Below are 22,354 nucleotides of genomic sequence, written 5' to 3' on the forward strand. Positions count from 1 at the left end.
AGTGCATGTACCTGCTGGGGTGAGGCTGGGGTCGACCAGATGGACTGGGGTCTTAGGGTTGGAATCAGGGCCTGGGGGACAGGCAAGGGCACATATATCCTTCTCCAAATTTTCTATGCCCTGTGAGGGAGGACTTCATTCCTTTTCAAGGTCACCTTTGGCGGACAGTCTGAATTCAGTGGCATCCCAGCTCTGGCCCAGATCAAAAATTCTTTTCTTTGATTGCCCCAATCTACCACCCACGCAAGATGTTAGTATAGCAGAATTTACTGATGGTTTGGGGTAGCAAAGAGGACTTGCAAGACAGAATCACACACAAATAAATTTAAAAGTTAATATTAGTCATCTCTTTTGCAAATCTTTCAAGCACTGTGCCACCAGAAGCTTCCTGCTGGCTAATATTTCCCCACATGCCTCCACCTTGATGCGTGACCTATCACTGTCTTTCTCTTTCTTGAAACTTCTTTTTTCTTCCTACTTCCCCTTACTCCAAATTCAAATTAGCTTCTTCTAGAAAGTGTCCGAGTCCTCACTTTATCTGGCCCCAGCCCCTCCATGCTGAGCACAGAGCTTCTGCTATATAAAAATACATGCCAATGCAGGTAAGTTGCTCAGCAAATTCAGTTCTCCTCCTGAAAAGAATTCTGAAGTTGACCCTTAAGATAACCTTTCGACATTGTTTTCCCTCCTCGCGGGCACATGAAGACAATGAAGATCTACACCGAAGGGCGGTTTTCCTGCTAACAATTGTTAGCTTGCTAACCTTTCCATTTCATTCTTTAAGCTTTGAGATACTGCTTACTCCAACTATTAGCTGAAGCTCTGATCATTATAAAGTTGTCAACCAATCATGGTGTCTTTTCTCCTTCTGAATATGAGGACTTACCTTTGTATTTAAAAATGAACACACACACACACACACACACACACACACACACACCCGGGAGATATTGGTGTTGGACGCTGGAGACATATCTTTGATATCTGACTTAGGGTTTGCTGGAAGGTTCCATGTTGTCAGTGACTCCTCCAGATTTGAGCCTGAAGGAATCTGATATAGGGTTATCAGCTTCTTAGGATTCAGGTGATAGCGGGGCCTGATTCCTTCTGTCCCTCTTCTCTGATCTCAGTACCTGTGAGATCAGCTCTGCCAGCTCTTTTATCTTATTTCTAGTCTGTCAGAGCAGCTATATATAAATTCCTTGCTCCTGAGGCTAGTTGGGCCTCAAGATAAACTTTGCAATTTACTTCCAGGAAGATTGAAGCATAAGTGCAGGTTTACCTGCCCCGCAGCCATTCTAGGATCTGATAAAAAGGAATAAAAGCAAAAATAAGTGTTAAAAATACAGAAGTGTAAAAAAGTGTTAAAAATACAGAAGAGGGGTATGGTATGAACTCTACATTCAGCATTAGGAGAGTCTGTCCCATGTCATGTAATTTGGGCTGAATGCAAGGGTAGTAAAAGGCATCAACCTGCAACCTTCCATCTTGAGAAGGATCTACTCCATCTAGACTCTGTCATGGATATTGCCACTGTCCAATGAGGAATGAGACCCCTGAACCACGGCCTGTTTACTAGTGTGCTGCTTCTACTCTTGCCTCTGCTTTGTAGGGCTCAACAAGTACTTGTATTCAAGGAATAAATGCCTTATTTATTTCTCCATCACCCAGAGATGTCTTGACTCTCCAATGAGGAAATTCATGCACATTTTGTTCCCTCCATCCCCCTTCAATTCACTCCACCTCTAGTATCTGTTGGCCTCACCTTCATCCTGTAAGGCTAGAGTTCATTTGCACTGTAGCCTTCGATGTAACATAGGCTTCTGGACTTGTTCTATGGGATGATTCCAAAACCGAAAAATTAAAAAGCCAATAAACAAGATGCTTAATGTGACTGTGTAAAATATTCACAAGTGGTGTGATCAGATTCACAAAAAAAGGAAACTGGTTCCTCCAACCTCCACCAAAGTCGAGTGGATTCTCCTCTCATAACGTTCGATTTAGTCCTTAAAATAGTGCCATGTTTTAGCTTGCTTCACCTCTGTTTGTAACTTTCTCTTTCAGCTTTTTTCTCTTGGAATTGCTGATTGCCTTTCTTTTATCTTGTGGAGAGAAGAATTCTATGCCTCTTTCATCATTGTTATCCAAAATATTCAATTTAAGAATCCTGGTATTTGTTGAAAGTGAACCCCTTTTCTCTCACATAAGTTCCTCTTGGAGATATCTGAGTTGTCATCCTCGTAAATCTTTCCCTTGCAGACATTAATACCAGTGTCTTTTTTTTTTTTTTTTTTTTTTTTTAATGTCTGAAACATTTATATTAACATATTTCCATACATATTTCCATACAAATACAAATATAAGATTTTTAGAAATTTCATGTAATGTCTGAAACATTTATATTAACATGTTTCCATACAAATAACCCAATGAAAGTTTAGTATTAGTTGTTTTGTTTGTTTTTTTATACTGCAGGTTCTTATTAGGCATCAGTTTTATACACATCAGTGTATACATGTCAATCCCAATCGCCCAATTCAGCACACCACCATCCCCACCCCACCGCAGTTTTCCCCCCTTGGTGTCCATATGTCCATTCTCTACATCTGTGTCTCAACTTCTGCCCTGCAAACTGGCTCATCTGTACCATTTTTCTAGGTTCGGCATACATGCATTAATATACGATATTTGTTTTTCTCTTTCTGACTTACTTCACTCTGTATGACAGTCTCTAGATCCATCCACGTCTCAACAAATGACTCAATTTCGTTCCTTTTTATGGCTGAGTAATATTCCATTGTATATATGTACCACATCTTCTTTATCCATTCGTCTGTTGATGGGCATTTAGGTTGCTTCCATGACCTGGCTATTGTAAATAGTGCTGCAATGAACATTCGGGTGCATGTGTCTTTTTGAATTACGGTTTTCTCTGGGTATATGCCCAGTAGTGGGATTGCTGGGTCATATAATACCAGTGTCTTAGAGCCCACCCTTTTTTCATGGATTCCTTTTTACTTATGTTGGGATGTTTTCTCGACTACAATTCTCTTTTTCCAGAAAATGTAGAGGAGGTAAATTTTCTGAGCATATCAATATTTTTGATTCTACACTTAATTGATAATTTGACTAGGTAGAAAATTCAGCGTTTAAAATCATTTTCCCACCGGGGTTTGAAGTCACTGATCCAATGTTTCTAGCTTTCAGAGTTCTGATTTTAAAAATTGTTGGCAATTTGCTTTTTATTCCATCTTAACTCTTTTTAGGTCCCTCCTCTCTGGAAGCTTTTTGGTCTTTATCTTTAAAGTTCTAAAATTTTATCCACACTCTTTGAATTTCACAGGCTTTTTCAATTTGAAAAGTCATGTTTTTCAGGCTTAGGAAATATTCTATTTTTACTTTTATTATTTTTCCCCGGTGGTTTCTTGTTTTTCTTTACTCTCTATTGGGAATCTTTTCTAAATGGGCATTAGACTTATAGAATCCATCTCCTTGTGTCTTAATTGAATTTCTCATATTTTCCACATCTTCCCCCTCCCCATCATATCTGGCATGTTTATTCCGACTACTGATTTTTTTCAGGCCCAACATATATATGAATATAAATTAATTTCTGAGAACTCCATGTTTTGTTTCCTACTATCCTATTCTTATTTAATGGATATGGTAACTTCTCAGGATAGTTGTAATAATATTTTTGTTTCTTAAATTGTGGATTTCTTCTAGGCAGTTATTCTGTTTATTCTTTTTTCTCAAATGTTTAATAATCCTTAATGTTCCATTCATATTTATAGATAAAAACTAGTCTCATTAATGCAGGTAGCTAGGGAGAATTCCTCTGCCATTATGTTCATCTGTTTCTCCAATAAGTATCTCCCTTTGCATTAGTTTTCCAGGGCTGCTGTGGTTAAAGTACCACGAAACTTAAATAACAGAAATTTATTCTCTCACACCTCTGGAGGCTAGAAGTCCACAACAAGGTGCAGGCAAGGTTGGTTCTTCTGAGGGCTTCGAGGGAGAATCTATTCCATGCCTCTCTCCTAGCTTTTGGTAGTCTCAGACATGCCTTGGCTTGTAGATGGCCATCTTCTTGTGTCTTCACATTGTCCTCCCTCTTCACATTGTCTGTCTCTGTGTCCAATTTTCCCCTCTATATAAGGACACCAGTCATATTCGATTAGGGCCCACCCTAATGACCTCATCTTAACCTGATTCTCTACAAAGATCCAATTTCCAAATGAGTCACATTCACAAGTACTGGGAGCTAAGACTTCAGCATCTTTTGGGGAAACAATTCAACCCATAACACCTCTCGGTGGGAGATCAATAATGGGTTTTGTGTTGATTAGTAAAGATTGGCAGTTGGTCTGGTGAATTGAGAAAGACTAGTTGAGAAAAACTAGTCCTCCAAAGCCTCACTCCCAGCCTCCCTCATCTCAGTGGATTATTTAGTGATTTAATTTCTTTAGAGAGCTGGTGGTCACATACTATTGTAACCAGATGAGAGAGGAAGGATGGTGGAGAAAGGGTTCCCTTATTTTCTCTAAAACACCCACCTTTGCTATCATAATCGATTCAGATGTTATAACAAGATACCACATACTGGGTAGCTAAACAACAGGAATGCATTTCTCATAGTTCTAGAGTCTGGGAAGCTCAAGGTCAGGGTGCCAGCAGATTCTGTGTGTGGTGAGGACCTTCTTCCTGGTTTGCAGACAGCTGTCTTCTGGTTTCCTCACATGGCAGAGAGAGTAAGATCTGGTCTCTTTTTCTTCTCGTGAAAACACTAATCCCAACGTGGGGCTCCACCCTTAAGACCTCATCTAAACCTAATCACCTCCCAAGGAACCCATGTCCTAATACCATCCATTAGGAGTTAGGGTTTCAACATATGAACTTTGGGGGGACACAAACATGCAGCCTATAACATTCATTTGGCTTCCTTTTAGAGGTGGGAAATTCCTTCTCTTTATTTGAGTTATTTTAAGCACACAGATCAAAATGTATTTCAAAGATACATATATAAACTTGACTAGATGTGCTTTGTCCAAAACCAGAATGCCCCGTGATTTGTTAAGGATCTGGATGTTTCTACCTGCTCAATGCTTGATTCTCCCTCCTTCATAGGGTCGGCCTCAGTCCTACCTGCCCTTCTGGCAGGGCAGGACGCTGAGTCAGGACCCAGCTGAGGGCTCTTGTTTGTGCACAGAATCCCTAGACTAAACGTAAATCCCAGGTCATGGCCAGAATGCTTTGACAAGGGTTGTCCCACTAGAAGGGCAATATTCCAAGGGTACATGAATGAGCAAAAGTATATGGGGCAGATGGGATGAATGCGGGAAAGCACAAAAGTAACTTGCAGAGTATCGAAGAGGAAAAATTTAAGCGGAAGTCTGGATTGGATCTGAAAAAAACATGATGCTTCCTAGAAGGCACCCTTTGTAATTCTCAAAAAAGAATGATTAAGGCACATTAAGAGGGACTACTGCTATTCAAATGGAAAATCAAACTTGGGGAACCACCAGCTCTAAAAATGTAAGTTACACATCCACACAGTTTGCACCAAGGTTGGGATCCATTTGTACTGGGGGCACATGTCAAGCAGGGTAGGGTTTCATAAGAGAGAACTTCATTTTCCAGAACACCTCGCCTGAGTGCCTGCCTGAGTCAGAGGCAGGACACTGACCTTTCTGAACCAGGAGTTTACTCTATGCTAATTCTTAATTTCAGAAACGAGTGAATGTGAGAGCATGATGTATGGGGATTCCAATCAGGAGTGACAGTTGCACTGCCCGAGCCGGTGTCCCTCGTCTTCCTCAGCCCTGCTCCTGGTGCTGAGGTCCAGGACAGCAAGCTGTCTAAAAGAAGGACCACAGCCCCGCAATGCCACGGGAGCACTCCTGCCCTATGACAATAGAACGGTTAGCAAGCCTTACCTTTCTTTGGGATTATTTTACCATTAGAGAAAAGGCAGTCAGCAAAGAGTCATTTCATGTCAAAGCTCAGAGGGGCTTTCTGAGTTTGTACAAGGTGATTGTGATAGTTAGCTAACCTGATGGAATGTTCTGGGAGTGCTTCTGTTCTGTTCCCGTAGTTTCCCTGTGGTAGGGGGTGACAGGTGGTATTCTCTCTTCTGCTGGAGCTTTGGAGAAAGCTACGTTTCCAGTCTGTCCTTAATTGATGAAACCTTCCATTCTGCCTGTGTGCAGCACTATCTATTATATATACTATACTATTCTGCCCTATCTTCTAGCTTGAACAGAAAATTAAAATCCCTTCTTTCTTCCAAGTGTCTTTTGTGGTACAGGCTGTAAACACCATCAACACCATCAAGCTCTCAGCGTGAGTTGAAAACCTCCAGAGCTAATGGCTCCAGCAACTTCCCACTGCCCCAAGAGAGGGTCACTGCATTTTAACTTCTGTGTGTCAGCCTCCGTGGCTGTTTTGGGGGGGCGTGATGTGGCAGAAGGAGGCAGAATAGCCTTTAAAATCCATTGGAGGTCAATGTATTCCGTTATATACACAGTGCTTCAAATTCAGTTTTAACCTTTGATGAAATTTGCAGTGTTGGAAATTTTTATGCTAGAGCAGACACAGGAAATCACAGGTGCAACTCATTTCGGTTTTGACTTACGATCACTGCGGGGCACCTAGAATTTTTATAAGAAAGTCTCTCTTTAACTTGAGTGTAAAGTGTCAGAAGTCTATAGCTTGTCTCTGTAATGTACATTAATAGGTAATATTGATTTGTGGAAATTAATTACTAGGAAAACAGCTCTTGCACTTACCTTGCACTTACCTTGTGCTTGGAAAGATTTGAGGGCCCCCTTGTGGCTAGCATAAACCTAACCTGAAAACAGATGAAAAGCTTTGAGCTGGTTTTTTGTTGCCGTTTTTGTTCATTTTTTCGCCTTTCTTCTCGGTTACATTTGTTTGCTTGCTTTAGGGTTTTGAATTTTTTTAATTTTAGATTAACATCAGCATATTCCACATCATTTCAATGGAGGATGCAGAGATGGTAGCTGGTGTCAATTGTAAAAGGACAGGCTACTTCTCTTTTATGATTATTAAACTTAGATTCTTATCACCAAGAGAAATAGTAAATGCAGAGGGGACATGTTTGGGAAAGTTCACAAAACAAGGGAATTGCAGTTGCATTATTCCATTTCTTAAGGGATGCCTCCCCTTTATTTTTAATCCAGGTATTGATTGCCCAAAGGTAGATGCCATCTCTAGCACAGCCCCAAGCTACATTATTTTGAACATCTTAAAGCTTATTATCTCTGATTTACATATAGCAGAGGAAAGTGGGAAAATAAGTATCCTTGTTTGAGTGTTTTAAAATCTCTATGAATACTGAAAGCTAGTACCTGTCTGATGCTTCAATCACGCCTCAAGAAAAATATTTGCAACTTCAGGTCACTGTGATTCACACTTGAATTGATGAAGGGAACACCCAAGGCAAAGTTTAGACAGACCGATTGATTTTTTTTCTGGGAGATTTAAACTATTGTGCATATATTTTTCTAAATTTCTGTCATTGCATTATTAATTAGGCAGAATTACAGCTGTGCTTCGGAACCCACTGCAGCTGAAAGATGTCATTGAGTGTCCATGTGGTAAGCTGGGCTTCTGGAAGGAACTCGGGCTCTTATTGTGAATAAGTGGATTTTGGAGAGAACCTGATTAGGGCTCCGAGTTACTTCCAGCATAATTTGGTTTCTCCTAGATTAGTGTGTGGAGTGACATTGGCATCTGGTCACAGATGAATCACTAGCCTTGCCTTTTATTCCTAGCACCAAGGAAAATGTCATGCATGTGAGCTTAAGAAGAAAAAGAAAAGGAAAAATGAAAGAGAAAACCTCTGGTGTTTGGGCCTCGATAGAACCTATGAGAGTTAAAGATGGTGTCTAGTCTATTTCCCCTTCAATGCACAGGTGTAATTAGCACAAACTGCAGTTACATGGCTTGGTAGGAGTGAAAAAGAAGACTGTGGTGTGCAGGTAACACTGGCCAAGAGATCACTTTATTCTTAAGGAACTGAAGAAAATTCAAGCTCTAACACCATCTTTCTTGATCTTTTGGGCAAGATCCTTTAAGAATATGCATAAATCTACAAGGATTGCATCAAAAGGACCCAGGTTCCATCTAAATAAGCTCCTACTGGCCAAAAACTAGATAATTTGAACATCAGTAGGGAAAATGACTGCAATGTATTGAAACTCATTCTATACGTTTAGATGCATGAGCTCGTAATGATATAAAAACAAACAAACATCAACAAAAACCCCTTTGGAGGATTCTAGGAAAGCAAATTGTTATTTTGAAAACCAGTAAATAGAATGAGTCAAACATTCATCTACCTTGGAGTATCAAATAGTTGATAGGGGGAAGTTTGTCTTCATAGAAGCATGGCAGCTGATAACTGAAGAAGAAAGGATGGTATTAGACTGTCACCATTTTGCAGTCCTCTAACGAATGATCACCAATGGCTATGGCACCACAAAGGGACAAACCACCAGATATTAGTGCCTCCAGATTGAAGTCCACAGCACTGCCTCTGTAGAAACAAGAGTTTATTATTTCAGAATGATTATTCTCCACAACTTTAAATGCTACCTGAAGGTGTATCCATATCCTGGCATTTCTGGCTATTTCTTCTGGGTCCCCCTTTTCAGTGGGTTTCAAGGAGAAAATGAGCTCATGTACAAACCAGTGAAACCCCAAATGTAGAATAATGAGCTAATGACATGTTTTCTTTCTAAATCTTAACTACATTTGGGCAAAATCAGACGACTCCACAGTCAGCTCTTGCGGTCAGGCTGTGTCTTGTGTACCATTATACCCCGAGAATCTAACATAGTGTTTGGCATCAAATACATAATCAACAGATATTTTTAGAGAAACAAATAAACTAGTCTAGTAGCTGAAGAAGAAAAAGAAAAGTCTCAGCTTCACTAGTTGTTTGATCTCAGGAACATCCTTTCAGATCTGTGAGCATCAGTTCCTTCATCTGTAAATTCTGCCTCTGAAATGATTTTGTACTGAGAATCAAGTGAAATAATGGATGAGGAAAGTGTTTTGAAAACCATTAAGTATGTTATACAAATAGAAAGGCACTATCAGCTGTTTTTTTTAAATTATTAACACAGCTTGTTTAATATTTAAAATGTCACTGTATTGGGTAGTTTCTGAGGCTCTGACATTCATGGAGGAAGGGAAATTCTTGAAGTGGATGGTGTGCCGTATGTTGAGGGTCTGCTTCTCAGCTACTGCTGGACCCGTTATGGTCATTAGTTTAGTCATTAATTCCCACAACCCTATGAAGTAAGCATTTATACCCTGGCTATTTAGATGAGGAAACTCGGGCTCCCAGAGGTCATACAAGCTAACCAGCTCACACCAAATGTGAGATGGACCTGACATTGAAACCCAGATCTTTCTAACTTTAAACTTATTTTCTTTCCACAGCACCTTAGGTGTTGTTCCCAACATGTCTGAAGTTTTGTGTTCACGCTCCATTCGAATGGTAGAGCTTGACTTGCATTTTCCTTGAATCTTCTCTTCCTGAATAAAGGCATCAGAACAGCCAACTTCAGGATCCAGTAACCTTTCTGGGACACATTTCTGAGTCTTTGTAGCATTGTGTTTAAAAAGACCTATTTTAAAACCAGAAACAGAATTATGGCATTGCGTGAGGTTTGGCTTTATCTGAATTCCCTTGTGTCGCTATTTCTAACCACCCTTCATTGTCCTGATATGACTACAGCTTTTGGCTTCCAGGTTACTTGGGAGTGTTTAAAAACGCATGGAACTGCAGTAATTCCCACTTGTCTCTAACACCCTTTCCTCAAGTGTGAATTTGTTATGTAGTTGTGAGGGAGCTCAGGAAAACTGTGTTTAGGACTTTTGCCAAGTTCTAAGTATCTAAGAGAGCCTCTGACCCTGAGAGGGGACAGGTACCCCTGCCTCCCCAGCCCCTGCAATGTGCTGCCTCACTCCCATCGACCCACAGGCAAACACAAATCCCTCACCCTGAGATGCTTATTTTGCTTCTGGAGCTTTGAGTTCAACAAAAGCCTGGACCACTGCAGCAGTAAGTCGCAAAGTATCTCTAAGACAGCCTGCCACTTACAAGATGATGGAAGAGACTGTGGGAACTCTCATCACTTTGTGAAATTTCAGATATCATCTAAAAGCCTATGTAACTCAAAGGGTTATTTTGATGACCAAATTGATTAGTGGGAGTACTTAGAACTGTACTTGGACATAGTATGCACTCAGTAAATGTTAGCCATTATTATTATTGCTATTAGTACCAATTTTTCTTTCAATAAATACACTGAATTTAAAAATTCAATAAAAATTTCAATTTTTGTTTTAATAACTAAGGCATTTAGAACTGTACTTGGACACAATATGTACTCAGTAAATGTTAGCCATTATTATTATTGCTATTAATATCCATTTATCTTTCACATGGAACTTTCCATATTTTAAGTTAGCTTGCTTTTAATCATTGCTTGGGGGATGACCTTCAAGGCACTCTTTCTTTGAGAACTGGCAAGGATTGGAATCAGGTGGGGAATCTCTTAAGTATTTTGTTGAATAGGCTAAAATGATTGCCCAGTCCTGATAGCAGAATCTAGGAAACTCCTAACACAAAAGAATCTTTCATGGAAGAATATGGCAAAATCTGGACACAGAAGATTTATTTTTCAGTTTTGTGATGTTTTAGGAAAACCTGTATCAAAGCTGTCAGGTAGGGCTTCCCTGGTGGCGCAGTGATTGAGAATCTGCCTGCCAATGCAGGGGACGCGGGTTCGAGCCCTGGTCTGGGAAGATCCCACGTGCCGCGGAGCAACTCGGCCCGTGAGCCACAATTACTGAGCCTGCGCGTCCGGAGCCTGTGCTCCGCAACAAGAGAGGCCGCGATGGTGAGAGGCCCGCGCACCGCGATGAAGAGTGGCCCCCGCTCGCCACAACTAGAGAAAGCCCTCGCACAGAAACGAAGACCCAACACAGCCATACATACATAAATAAAAAGAATGTAAGCAGACAAGAATAGCATTAAAAAAAATAATAATAATTTAAAAAAAAAAAAAAAGGCCTTGAACGCCATGCTGGGCACCAAGGACAAAATAAATAAATAAATAAATAAAGCTGTCAGGTATAAGCCTAAATATCAAAACATGTACCTTGTCCTTGAATACCCTGATTGACTTCTTTTCCTTTGCAAATTGGCTACTACAAAACAATGGCAATGAAGACACCTCCTAGCTTCTACCCTGTAATTCTCACATTCCCAAAAAGCAGCGCCTGAGAAATTAGCTAAGGAGCGAGCACGACTGAACACGCATGGCCTAATAACGCCATCTGAGTGTACTATCTGGTGTTCTGCTTTGCCTGGCTGGGAGTAGAGCTGTGAGTGAGATTGAATTGGGCCTTATCTCGCTCTGGGGCGGCTCCAGGCTTCAGGTGGATGCCCGATTGCATAAACCACAGCTTTGCAGAGCAGAGCGCCTGGAAACGTCCTCGTGCCCAAGTCCCAGCGCGGCAACGCAAAGCAGGGCGCCTCTGAACCAAATAATCACAGAAGTCCCTGAATAATGCATGCGAGCAGGACCCTCCCTGGCACATTTGAAACTGTACTGGGAGGAACTGTACTCAGCAAGCCAGCAGAAACACGTCCCTGGAACATGCATTTCCTGAAATTTATTCTTGTAGCAGCCGCTTGGGGGAAACTGAAAGCAAACATGACAACCACCTGAAAATCATGGCATTTTTGTGAGTCTGAGGCACCTAGGATTTGTGTCAATATTAAGAAGCAATGTGACAAGATTTAAAATGTTATCTTATTGATAAATACAACTTCTTCCTCTGGGGAATTTGGGGGGTGGACTGCTCCTCACGGAGAAATGACCAGTATCATCCGGAAACCTCTATTTCTTGCTTTTGTTTGGTTGGTTTAGTAACATGTGCAGCTTCCCATTATTAAAGTTAGCTGATACCTAGACTTGCAGAAAAGCTCCATCTCAAGAGGCTGTTTCTGTGAGGACCGGCACTGAATATAATCAGGTGAGGCACTTCCCTCTTTCTGATCTACATGTCGGCTTTAATATAGCTGCAGTGTGGATGAGTGGGATTTGATTCCACAAATGTTTAGCCTCTAATTTGATATTCCAGCTACTCATTAAGTGTAAAATAAACAAATCTTTTAGGAAGTATGTTTCCTCACCACCATGTCACAAACCCCACCTGGCTGTCCTGGAATGTCCATCTTAGGCTCATGATCTGAACAGGGCATCTTCCTGGTCCAGCTGGGAGGAGGGAGAGCCAGGAGTCTGTTTCATGGCCTTCCCTTGACTTTCAAGTAGACTTGTTTCCTGACACCCAAAGATGTCAGGCCTCATGGAAGGGCCCTGTCCTCACCTATGCTGACTGTGGTCGGCTATATTTCGGCATTGTGATGGTGAAATGAGGGCAATTCTCTTGACTCAGAAATTCTGTTCCTAGCCATTTATTCACTGCACAAATATTTATGGCTTAGGATGTTCATCAGATTATTGTTCATAGTAGCCCCCACTGCAAACAGAATCAGCTAAATTGTCCAAAACTGGGAGATTGGGCACATAAATTATGGGACATCCATAATTGGAATAGTATGCTCTTAAGGAAGAACACTAAATAAAATGGAAAATATATTCCCCTTGTATTTTTAAGTTTAAAATACATGTTAAAAATATAATGTACAGTATGATCTCAAATCTGTAAAAGAAAGAAATAGATATTTAACTGTGGTTATATCCGAGTGAAGTAATTATAAGTAATTTTCATCTTCTTCTTTTTTTACGGTTCTGCATTGCTCATATTTTCCATAATGACAGTGTGTTGCATTTCTCACTGGGGTTTGGGGGTGGGGATTAATGATTTAAAAAAAAAGACCAGCTACAACCAAAGTATTCTCCCCTGAATGTTACCAGGTACACAGGGAAGAAAAGGGATGCAGAGCCCCTCCCCTCCTGAGGGAAGCACAATGGGCTTTCCTCGCCCCAATATCTTACCAACTGAAAAGTGTCAAGGTCTCTGGGTAATAAGTAAGATAAAATATGCCTTAGTCAAAAGGGTCTGGCTGCTTTGTAAGTCAGTCACTGTCAGGGAAGAGGTGACGGCAGCTTGGTAGGAGATGCAGGGTTTCTGGATGAAGTAAGATAAGGACATGTGAATGTTTCCATTTTCTCATCACAATGCCAGACATCCTTCGGACCAATTGCTCTGACACACACCATTGTCAGCCCCCGAAAGTTCTTTATTACAACACTTAACAATCATCGTCCCCAATTTCCCATTTGCTTAGAACATCATTCTTAAATTCCTTAATTTGTTTTCAAGGCTCGAATAAAAGGCCCTTTCATCACTGTGTCAAAGGGCAGTCTGATTGCCAAGCTCTAAGTGCTGTGATTCCCCCTATCAGATACAGAATAGTGCAGATAATACTCTACTGAGATAATGAAGAATGGGCAGCCCATAATGAGTGTGCAGCTCTAAAGAGAGTCAAGAAATTAATTCCATTCTGAGAATTTGGAAAATGACTCCTGCACACAATACAGCAGGGTGGAGGGAGAGCTAAGTTTCACTTTTTAAAAATGCGCACATCAGCTTGTGTTTAAGATAGACTGGTTGTCTGTGCCTACTCCCTGGTGAGGACCAAAGAGCTCCTTCAGATGCCCCCAAGGCCACCTTACAGTCACTCGTGGTGTTCTTTGTGAGACGCTGAGCTTCGGCAAAACTTGATTATATGTAGAGAAAACTCATTTCAAAGTTTGCAGGGCAAGAGGAAGGAGGAGAGATTACTTCCTATACATTTCACAAGGTCTAGGCGAAGGGAAATCGTTAGCCTGGGCTAATTCTGTTGGCTAAGGCACCAACAGAAGTTTCCTGGGGACAATCACCATGAGAATTCCTAAAACAGTGGCTGATAAAATGTATCTATTTATTAATTCCATGAACATTGAACAACTGAACATCCATGATGTACAAGGTGATGTATCATATACTCTGGAGGCTGAAGGGTGAGTAAGACATAAAGCCAGTTCAAGGGATAAGATATTCACTGGTCCCGGAATGAAGATAAAAGCATGAGCGGCACATGTTTCAGCAGGTGGGGGTGAGGGAGAGGATCCCTTCTGCCGAGGACATCAAAGGAGGCTGATGGGAGGAGTTTCTAGTTGAACTGGTTTTTAGGAATGCCTCGAACTGTGGATTGTGGAGATATTAACTGTGTTACTTGATTTTACAAGAGGTAAGCTGGTGGTGGAAGGAATATACTTATCAACCCTCCCTGTGAACCTGGCATCTTGTAGGTTCCTTCAAATATGTTCTCACTGGATAGGCATGTTATAGCCTCATGGAAGTGAATATCTTTTAATCACCACAGGCACAGTGATTCCAGGGACTTGTACTCTGCCTCATTTCACCGTTCTGATGCGCATACCAGCACTGCCTCTTTTACATCACAGAATTGAAAGGGAAGGATTAGATAGAAGGAAGAAGGGAATACGGAGGAGGAAAAGGTAGTTTAGAGGAAGCTGACCGTGAGGAAGAGGAGCAAACGGTGAAGGTTGGGTGTGTGATAGGTCTTCAATTCTGATTCTTTCTCATCAGTACCCACGGTTCTGGGTTCTTCCCTGCTGGTCTCTCGCCATGGCTGTCCAACGTCTCTCCTGGTCTCTGCCTACTTTTATCCATCCTAAACTCTATTGCTCCATGAATCTTCCTAAATCAACGCTTTTCCTATTTTAGCAATTCACAGGTGCATGTAGAGCCCGTGACAATTTGGCCTCAGCCTCCTGTTCTAGCTTATGTCCCTCTTTTCATTCATTCATTTATTGACCAAACATCCAGTGAAATGCACAACATGAACTTCCTGGTCTCATTAGGCCACTCTGCTCTCTGTACCTTCTGAAATATTCTCTTAAATATTCTTTGTCTACTGCTTACCTCCATGACTTGCTAATCCATGCCTCTTTTTCTAATCTACCACGTTTACACCTACAATACTTGAGTACATTCTATTTTTTTTTTATTCTCCACATTTCCTAGAGCAGCTCCTTACATACAACAAACCCTCAATAAGCATGTGTTAATTAAATGACTTGCTAATTAAAGAAATGAGCAATTATACAATAAACTGCTTGGTGAAATACAGGTTCTTGAAGCAGAGGGGAAGAAAACTACTAAGTTTAACATTAAAAAAACTCATTTCTATGAATTATCTGGTGTATGAAATATTCTGCTTTTTACCCAAAGTCTGTATTGACTCTCTCTCTCTCTCTCTCTCTCTCTGCATATCAGCCATCACAATCGAATGATGGATGTATTAGAAGATTATATGTATTTTTATTCTTTTCACACATTTTGGACATTCAAAAATAACGTCAGATTAGTTTTTAGGGGAGAAAAGAAGGGCCTATTTACCAAAGGCAATATTAGCCTTAGTCATTAAAACACATTTATCTCGTATGAAGGTCATTTCTTTTCCACGGCGTCATTTATTGAATGTCTGCAGTGAGTAGGATTTGTGGAGGTGCTATGGGACACCAGGCCTAAGGTCCAGTGGTCAAAGAGCAACTTAAAGGGTAGATGTGACCAAGACTTTCATATGCACGTTAAAAGCGCAGTAAGTGATGCAGTAAATCCTCGAGGCCAGAAAGGTCAGGGGAGATGGAGATGAGGCTTAAGCTGGGCCAGGAAAGACGAGCGGGATGCAGATGAGTGAAGGAAAAGGCAAAGACTGAGGGAAGGCAGTCATGTCCTTGCGCTGTGTTTAGCATTTTCTAATAGGATTACCTTACTGCAGAGTGAGAGACTGAAACGTGTGTGTTCCGTGTATTTGTACTTTCGTAAGCCATGATGGTCCCTATGATAATCATCAGTTAAAATAATCATTGAACTAACCAAGATGCCCCGTCCCCTAATGCCCCTGAGTACACGGGGCTTTGCCATCATTACCCTGAGGCCACAAGAATAACAATTCTGAAGAGTTGTAATTGTTTTTCAGACATTCGTAAATGAATTCGCCCAAACTCTCAATGAAGCAGGTGGCAAATGGAAGATGTGCTGGCAGCACGCTGTCCCTGAGACAGAAAAAGTTATCGTCTTTGGGATCGTTCAGGTCCAGGCAGAACAGTCCCTTAACTTGATGGTTAGCATTTCTCCCACTTTACCAAAATCACTGGGTGCCTGAGATCTCCTTGAGGACAATGTCTTAGTGATCTCGGGGTCCCCACTGCCTAGCCCCAGTGTGTGGCAAATACCAGGGGTTCAATCAATGTTTGGAGAATTACCAGGTGAGTGAATGGATGGATGAAAGGAGGAAATAATAGTTTGCTTATTAATGTTTCCAAAATCTGGGGAAAGTTTAACTGCCAGGACAAGTGTTGGAACAGATGAGACTCTCTGCCTCAGCTTAGGAGGTTGAGTTAAAAGGGACCGGTGTTGATGAGAGTCTCTACATGTGGCCACATGGCCGTTGCTTGAGACCTGCTTGTCCTTCTTCTCTGATCTCTGTTTTACCCTCCATTGTGCTGTTGAACAATTAACGTTTGAAAAGGAAAGTTGCAGATTTCAGAGTATTTTTAAGAATTTTCCTTAGATTGGGATAGATTGGGAGTTTGGGATTGACATGTACACACTGCTGTTTTCAAAACAGATAATCAACAAGGACTGTATAGCACAGGGAACTCTGTTCAATATTCTGTAATTACCTAAATGGGAAAAAAATTTGAAAAAGAATAGGCACATGTATACGTATAACTGGATCACCTTGCCGTATACCTGAAACTAACACAACACTGTTAATCAACTATAACCCAATGTAAAATAAAAACTTTTTTAAATAAAATATTTTGTATTTCTAAAAAAAAAAAAAAAAAAATTTTCCTTAGAAACTAAATTGGGAGTTATGGGAGCAGAAGAAAATGAGTTTCCGTTGTTTGGGAACAGGGAAGAGAGTCATGAAACTGGAGTGAAGCTTGTACACAATGAAGGTTGGGCGTGTGGCCTGGAGGTAGACATCATTTCATCAATGACTTTTGCAGTTTTCTGTCTGATAGGAGAGAAGCAAATGAAAGTAGAGAAAAAAATAGAGATGAGAAAAAATGCTTTTAATGAATCAAATTGTGTTTTCTTCTTCAATAATTGGGTGTTCTTCAACCCTATTTTCTTTTTACTATTATTCTAGCTTTCTATTTTGACTGCTTTGCAAGATCGAGACAAACAAATAAAACATACATGAGAATATGTCTGACTAAAGCAATACCCAAATGCTCTTAGGCACTTGGTTCCAGATCCACGAGATGGGACAACTTTGTACTTCATCAATATGAATGTCGCACTAGTCCATTTTTGTGTCTTGATGTCAGAGTTAGTTTTCGTTACAAATGGACCCCTGAACCTATTTGGCTAGTAGAACTTGCAGACATCTGGGGCTTATTTTACTCATGTAAACAGCACTCTACAACTTAGCTAGTCTTTGTTAAATGCAGTGTTACATTGAATAAAGTTAAATTTGAAACCAAGATCATTTTAAAGTGTAAGCCAGTTTCAGTTAGCTTTGAGACCAGGTGGATTCCAACACAAAGAAAGCACAGGGAACACTATGGCCAATTAATTTTCCCAAGTGAGACCGAAGCCTCTCAGATTCCAGCAGCAAGTTCCAGTTAACCCTTTATGTCACAAACTGTTGTAATTCCCAGCCCTAAAATCCTCCAGCTCTTATGATTATTTAAAAAATCTGGATTGTGTCTAAATTTGAGACACATAAATGGGGTTGAGTCTTATCAATTGATAGTCATCATCTTTTTTGTTTAAATCCTCTTTTTTGTGTTTTCTGTTTTGTCCAATTAACAAGGGAACTTACAGATTTCCTGTTTGTGATCTTATTTGAGCATTCAAAAATCTGTCTGATTTAAATTATTCTGTCCTGATGTGTTTGTCTTCCTTAACCCACCTAAGTTACATTATAGCCATCATCATCATCACTGTGTTTATATATTTATTATGTAATTGTTTTGTGAAATAAAAATCAGTCTCTGCCTGTAGAATTGAAACATGAACAAGTTTCAACATAGGACCAAAGCAGGATTAATAATGTCATGTCATATAATATTCAACCATGGTAATATCCACTCTGAGAAAAACTTTATTGTCAACATTTCCTTGTGGAACCCAGAAATATGTCAGTCACTTTCTGCTTTCCCTACTGACCTTTTGGGAAATTTTCTTCCACTGATGGAATTGTCATTCTGTCACAGGGAAAGACAACAGAGTAATGTAAAATGGTGATTGGCAAAAGCAAGGGCTCAGGCTGGCCTTTCTGTGGCGGTTTCAGTACATTCCTCCTCTTGATTTAAAGGGAAGCAAGTGTTACTTAAGATTTTGAATTTTCTTTAGCACATTTCAAAACTGGCTAGACATTCAAAATAACTCAATACAGTAAATGTATTGTTTTAAATATTATAGTTCATCAATTCCTTTTTAAAAGCAGCATGAAAAAGAGTGTACCCTTAAATACCTTTTTTTTGCCATTGCTTTTACTAGCTATACATTTTTTCTTCGTTCCAGTTTAGGTTGTCAAGGGAAGACTGGTCTTCTTTTCAGAAATTTTCAGGACCATTTTTGTCTGCCCAGGGGCACCCTGAGTGTCACTCCTGGTGATAAAGATGGGGTGGGCAGCCCATTCCATTTTCAGCTGCTCGAATGATGAGAAAGATTTTCCTTACTTGGAATCAATGTTTGCTTTCCTCTAATGCCTACTGCTGTGTCTTTTTTTTTTTTTTTTAAACATCTTTATTGGAGTATAATTGCTTTACATTGTTGTGTTAGTTTCTGCTGTATAACAAAGTGAATCAGCTATACATATACATATATCCCCATATCTCCTCCCTCTTGCGTCTCCCTCCCACCCTCCCTATCCCACCCCTCTAGGTGGTCACACAGCACCGAGCTGATCTCCCTGTGCTATGCGGCTGCTTCCCACTAGCTATCTGTTTTACATTTGGTAGTGTATATATGTCCATGCTACTCTCTCACTTCGTCCCAGCTTAACCTTCCCCCTCCCTGTGTCCTCAAGTCCATTCTCTACATCTGCGTCTTTATTCCTGTCCTGCCCGTAGGTTCTTCAGAACCTTTTTTTTTTTTTTAGATTCCATATATATGTGTTAGCAGCATAATGAGGTATCACCTCACACCTGTCAGAACGGCCATCATCAAAAAACTACAAACAATAAATGCTGGAGAGGGTGTAGAGAAAAGGGAACCTTCCTGCACTGTTGGTGGGAATGTAAATTGATACAGCCACTATGGAGAACAGTATGGAGGTTCCTTAAAAAACTAAAAATAGAACTACCATACGACCCAGCAATCCCACTACTGGGCATATACCCTGAGAAAACCCTAATTCAAAAAGAGTCATGTACCACAATGTTCACTGCAGCTCCATTTACAATAGCCAGGACATGGAAGCAACCTAAGTGTCCATCGACAGATGAATGGATAAAGAAGATGTGGTGGCACATATATACAATGGAATATTACTCAGCCATAAAAAGAAACGAAATTGAGTTATTTGTAGTGAGGTGGATGGACCCAGAGACTGTCGTACAGAGTGAAGTAAGTCAGAAAGAGAAAAACAAATACCGTATGCTAACACATATATATACTGCTGGGTCTTTATCTGTCGACTTTTCCAAATCTCTTCTGGCCTCTTCACACCTCTCTTTCCCTTTTGAGCCAGTGGTGCCCTGATCTCTACCTGATCGTTCTGAAGCTAACCATTTATAAAATGTGTCTCTTCTCAATGTTCCAATAAATGCCATTAGATAAGATGAGACCCATGATTATAATAACCACAACACCTGACAATTAATAGGCATTCAATAAATATTAGTTACATTTTTGTTTCTAAAATATCAATATGGTGCCCAGGAAAGCACAGAAGCTTTGGAATCAAATAGGCCTAAATTTTTTTGCATCAAGTATTAATTTGCTGTAGGATCTTGGGCTGTATTTTTCACCTTTCTCAGTCTCTGTGTTCTCAGCTTTTTTTTAAAAAGTCATGATAAAACCCATTTTACAAAGTTATGTTGAAGGTTATCTGTGCCAGTATCCATAAAGTACCTAGCCCAGTTTCTAGCACACAGTAAGTGCTCAGTTAATATTAGTCTCCACACACAACACATCCTTCCCCTACCCCACCCACCTCTTAACCCAGGACACCCCGGTGAACAGGAAAGACTAAGGAGACTTGGCTTCCAGCTTTGCTCTTTCTAGTCACATGACTTTGGGTAAATCATTCTAACCCCCTTGCACTGTTTCCCTATCAAATAGTCCCCCTGTGTCTACTACGAAAGTTCCTTTTAAGGATCAAATAAAATATCAGATGGGTGATAACGTTCAATAAACATGGCGTGTTCTCTTAATGTAAGGTATTGTTATTGCTGGTAGTGATTGAACAGTGAATGATTGCTGAATGAATTATTGCTGATCGATTCCCCCAACCCCGGCCCTCCCCACCCTGGAGCAGAAAGAAAAAACCCAGCAAATAGTGCTGAAAACCGATTCATGCGTGTTTATATTATAGAAACACGCACATAGGGGAACATGGCCCGACAGGTGCAAATCCAAGCAGATATTCTCTCACGTGACCATCTGGCAGAAAAACCCATTGAGTCAATGCTGATACAGACGCTGCAGAGGCGCGGGGTCCCAGGGTTATAGCTACGGCGGACTGACGCTCTTCGTCTCATCTCTTCCAGGAATTTCTATTACATCACCATGTTGCGGGATCCGGTGTCCCGGTACCTGAGCGAGTGGAAACACGTCCAGAGAGGGGCCACGTGGAAAACCTCCCTCCACATGTGCGATGGGAGGAGCCCCACCCCCAATGAGCTGCCTACCTGCTACCCCGGGGACGACTGGTCTGGGGTCAGCCTACGGGAATTCATGGATTGCACCTACAACCTGGCTAGCAACCGCCAGGTGCGCATGCTGGCCGACCTCAGCCTGGTGGGCTGCTACAACTTGACTTTCATGAACGAGAGCGAGCGGAACGCCATCCTGCTGCAGAGCGCCAAGGGCAACCTGAAGAACATGGCCTTCTTCGGGCTCACGGAGTTCCAGCGGAAGACGCAGTTTCTCTTTGAGAGGACATTCAACCTCAAGTTCATCTCCCCCTTCACGCAGTTCAACGTCACGCGGGCTTCCAACGTGGAGATCAACGAGGGCGCCCGCCAGCGCATCGAGGAGCTCAACTTCTTGGACGTGCAGCTCTACGCGTACGCGAAGGATCTCTTCCAGCAGCGCTACCACCGTACCAAGCAGCTGGAGCGCCGGAGGGACCGGCTAAAGAGGCGCGAGAAGCGGCGGCTGCAGCGGGAGCACAGGGGCCACCGTCCCGGCCACAGACAGGACGGGAGCCCGGAGCGGGCAGTCACGGAGGACTACACCAGCCAGGTGGTGAGATGGTGACCCCCTGCCCTCCCCTCCTCTCCGCGGGAGGGGGCGCCCTGCCCGGCCTTGGAGAATGTGGGACCCTGCCGAGGACGGCTGGCTGGCTGTAGGCGGCCTGCTTGGGACCCCTGCTTCCGCTTTGTCTTCACCTTTATCCAGCTGGAGATGATCCGTCTTGTTCTTTTTCTCCTGACATTTTTCGATCTGTGATATGAAGTAGGGTAGGAATGCATCCAGTAATAGACCACTTTAGAAGGTCAAGGGGAGAAGCACCGAAAAGGAAGGAGTCCTTGGGATCTTTTATTTGCAGCAGCAGCAGCATAGGTTATAGTCTGGGCAACTGGAACCCACCAGGGCACACATGAAAAGCCAAATCATGGCTTGGATGTTCTGCTGAAACTGATCTGTTCCTACTGCCTCTTTAATGGAAATACTGCTGTTTAAAGAGAGAGGAAGAGAAGGCTTTTTCAGCCTTTAGATGAGGTTGAACGCCAACTCTCTCTTGGCCGTTGGCTGTCATCTTTGAACTCTATTTGAACGTGGGTTCAATCAGAAGTAGTGTAAACATGTTTCGTTGTTTCGGTTGTTTTTCAACAAGATTACCCTGCTACTGACCATCACTGGAGACTCACATCCCCTGCATCTTAGCCCTGAGCCGTGCTTCCTTCCCCATCTTTTAAGGAAAGGCTAGTAGATTCAGGACAGGCATGCCTCAGAGACATGAACATTGGTAGGGGCATTCGGGAGAAAACGTGCTTATTAACGAATGCCTACGGAGATCACCATTTACCAATTTTTATTTTCAGCGTAAGGAATGAATGATAAATTAAGGCGGGGCGGGGAA

General features: G+C 41.5%; 1 protein-coding gene across 1 annotated transcript in view; it reads left to right on the forward strand.

Annotated features, from left to right (window-relative positions):
* Positions 1-21,588, forward strand: part of HS6ST3 (heparan sulfate 6-O-sulfotransferase 3) — a 648,331-nt gene extending 626,743 nt beyond the window's left edge. Inside the window, exon 2 of the mRNA XM_059902804.1 lies at positions 20,817-21,588. Coding sequence (XP_059758787.1) covers positions 20,817-21,528 — 712 coding nt within the window. The 3' untranslated portion in view covers positions 21,529-21,588. The remainder of the gene's footprint in view (positions 1-20,816) is intronic.
* The last annotated feature ends 766 nt before the right edge of the window (positions 21,589-22,354 follow it).

Source organism: Balaenoptera ricei, chromosome 18 (assembly GCF_028023285.1).
Source record: "Balaenoptera ricei isolate mBalRic1 chromosome 18, mBalRic1.hap2, whole genome shotgun sequence".
Classification (NCBI taxonomy): Eukaryota; Metazoa; Chordata; class Mammalia; order Artiodactyla; family Balaenopteridae; genus Balaenoptera; species Balaenoptera ricei.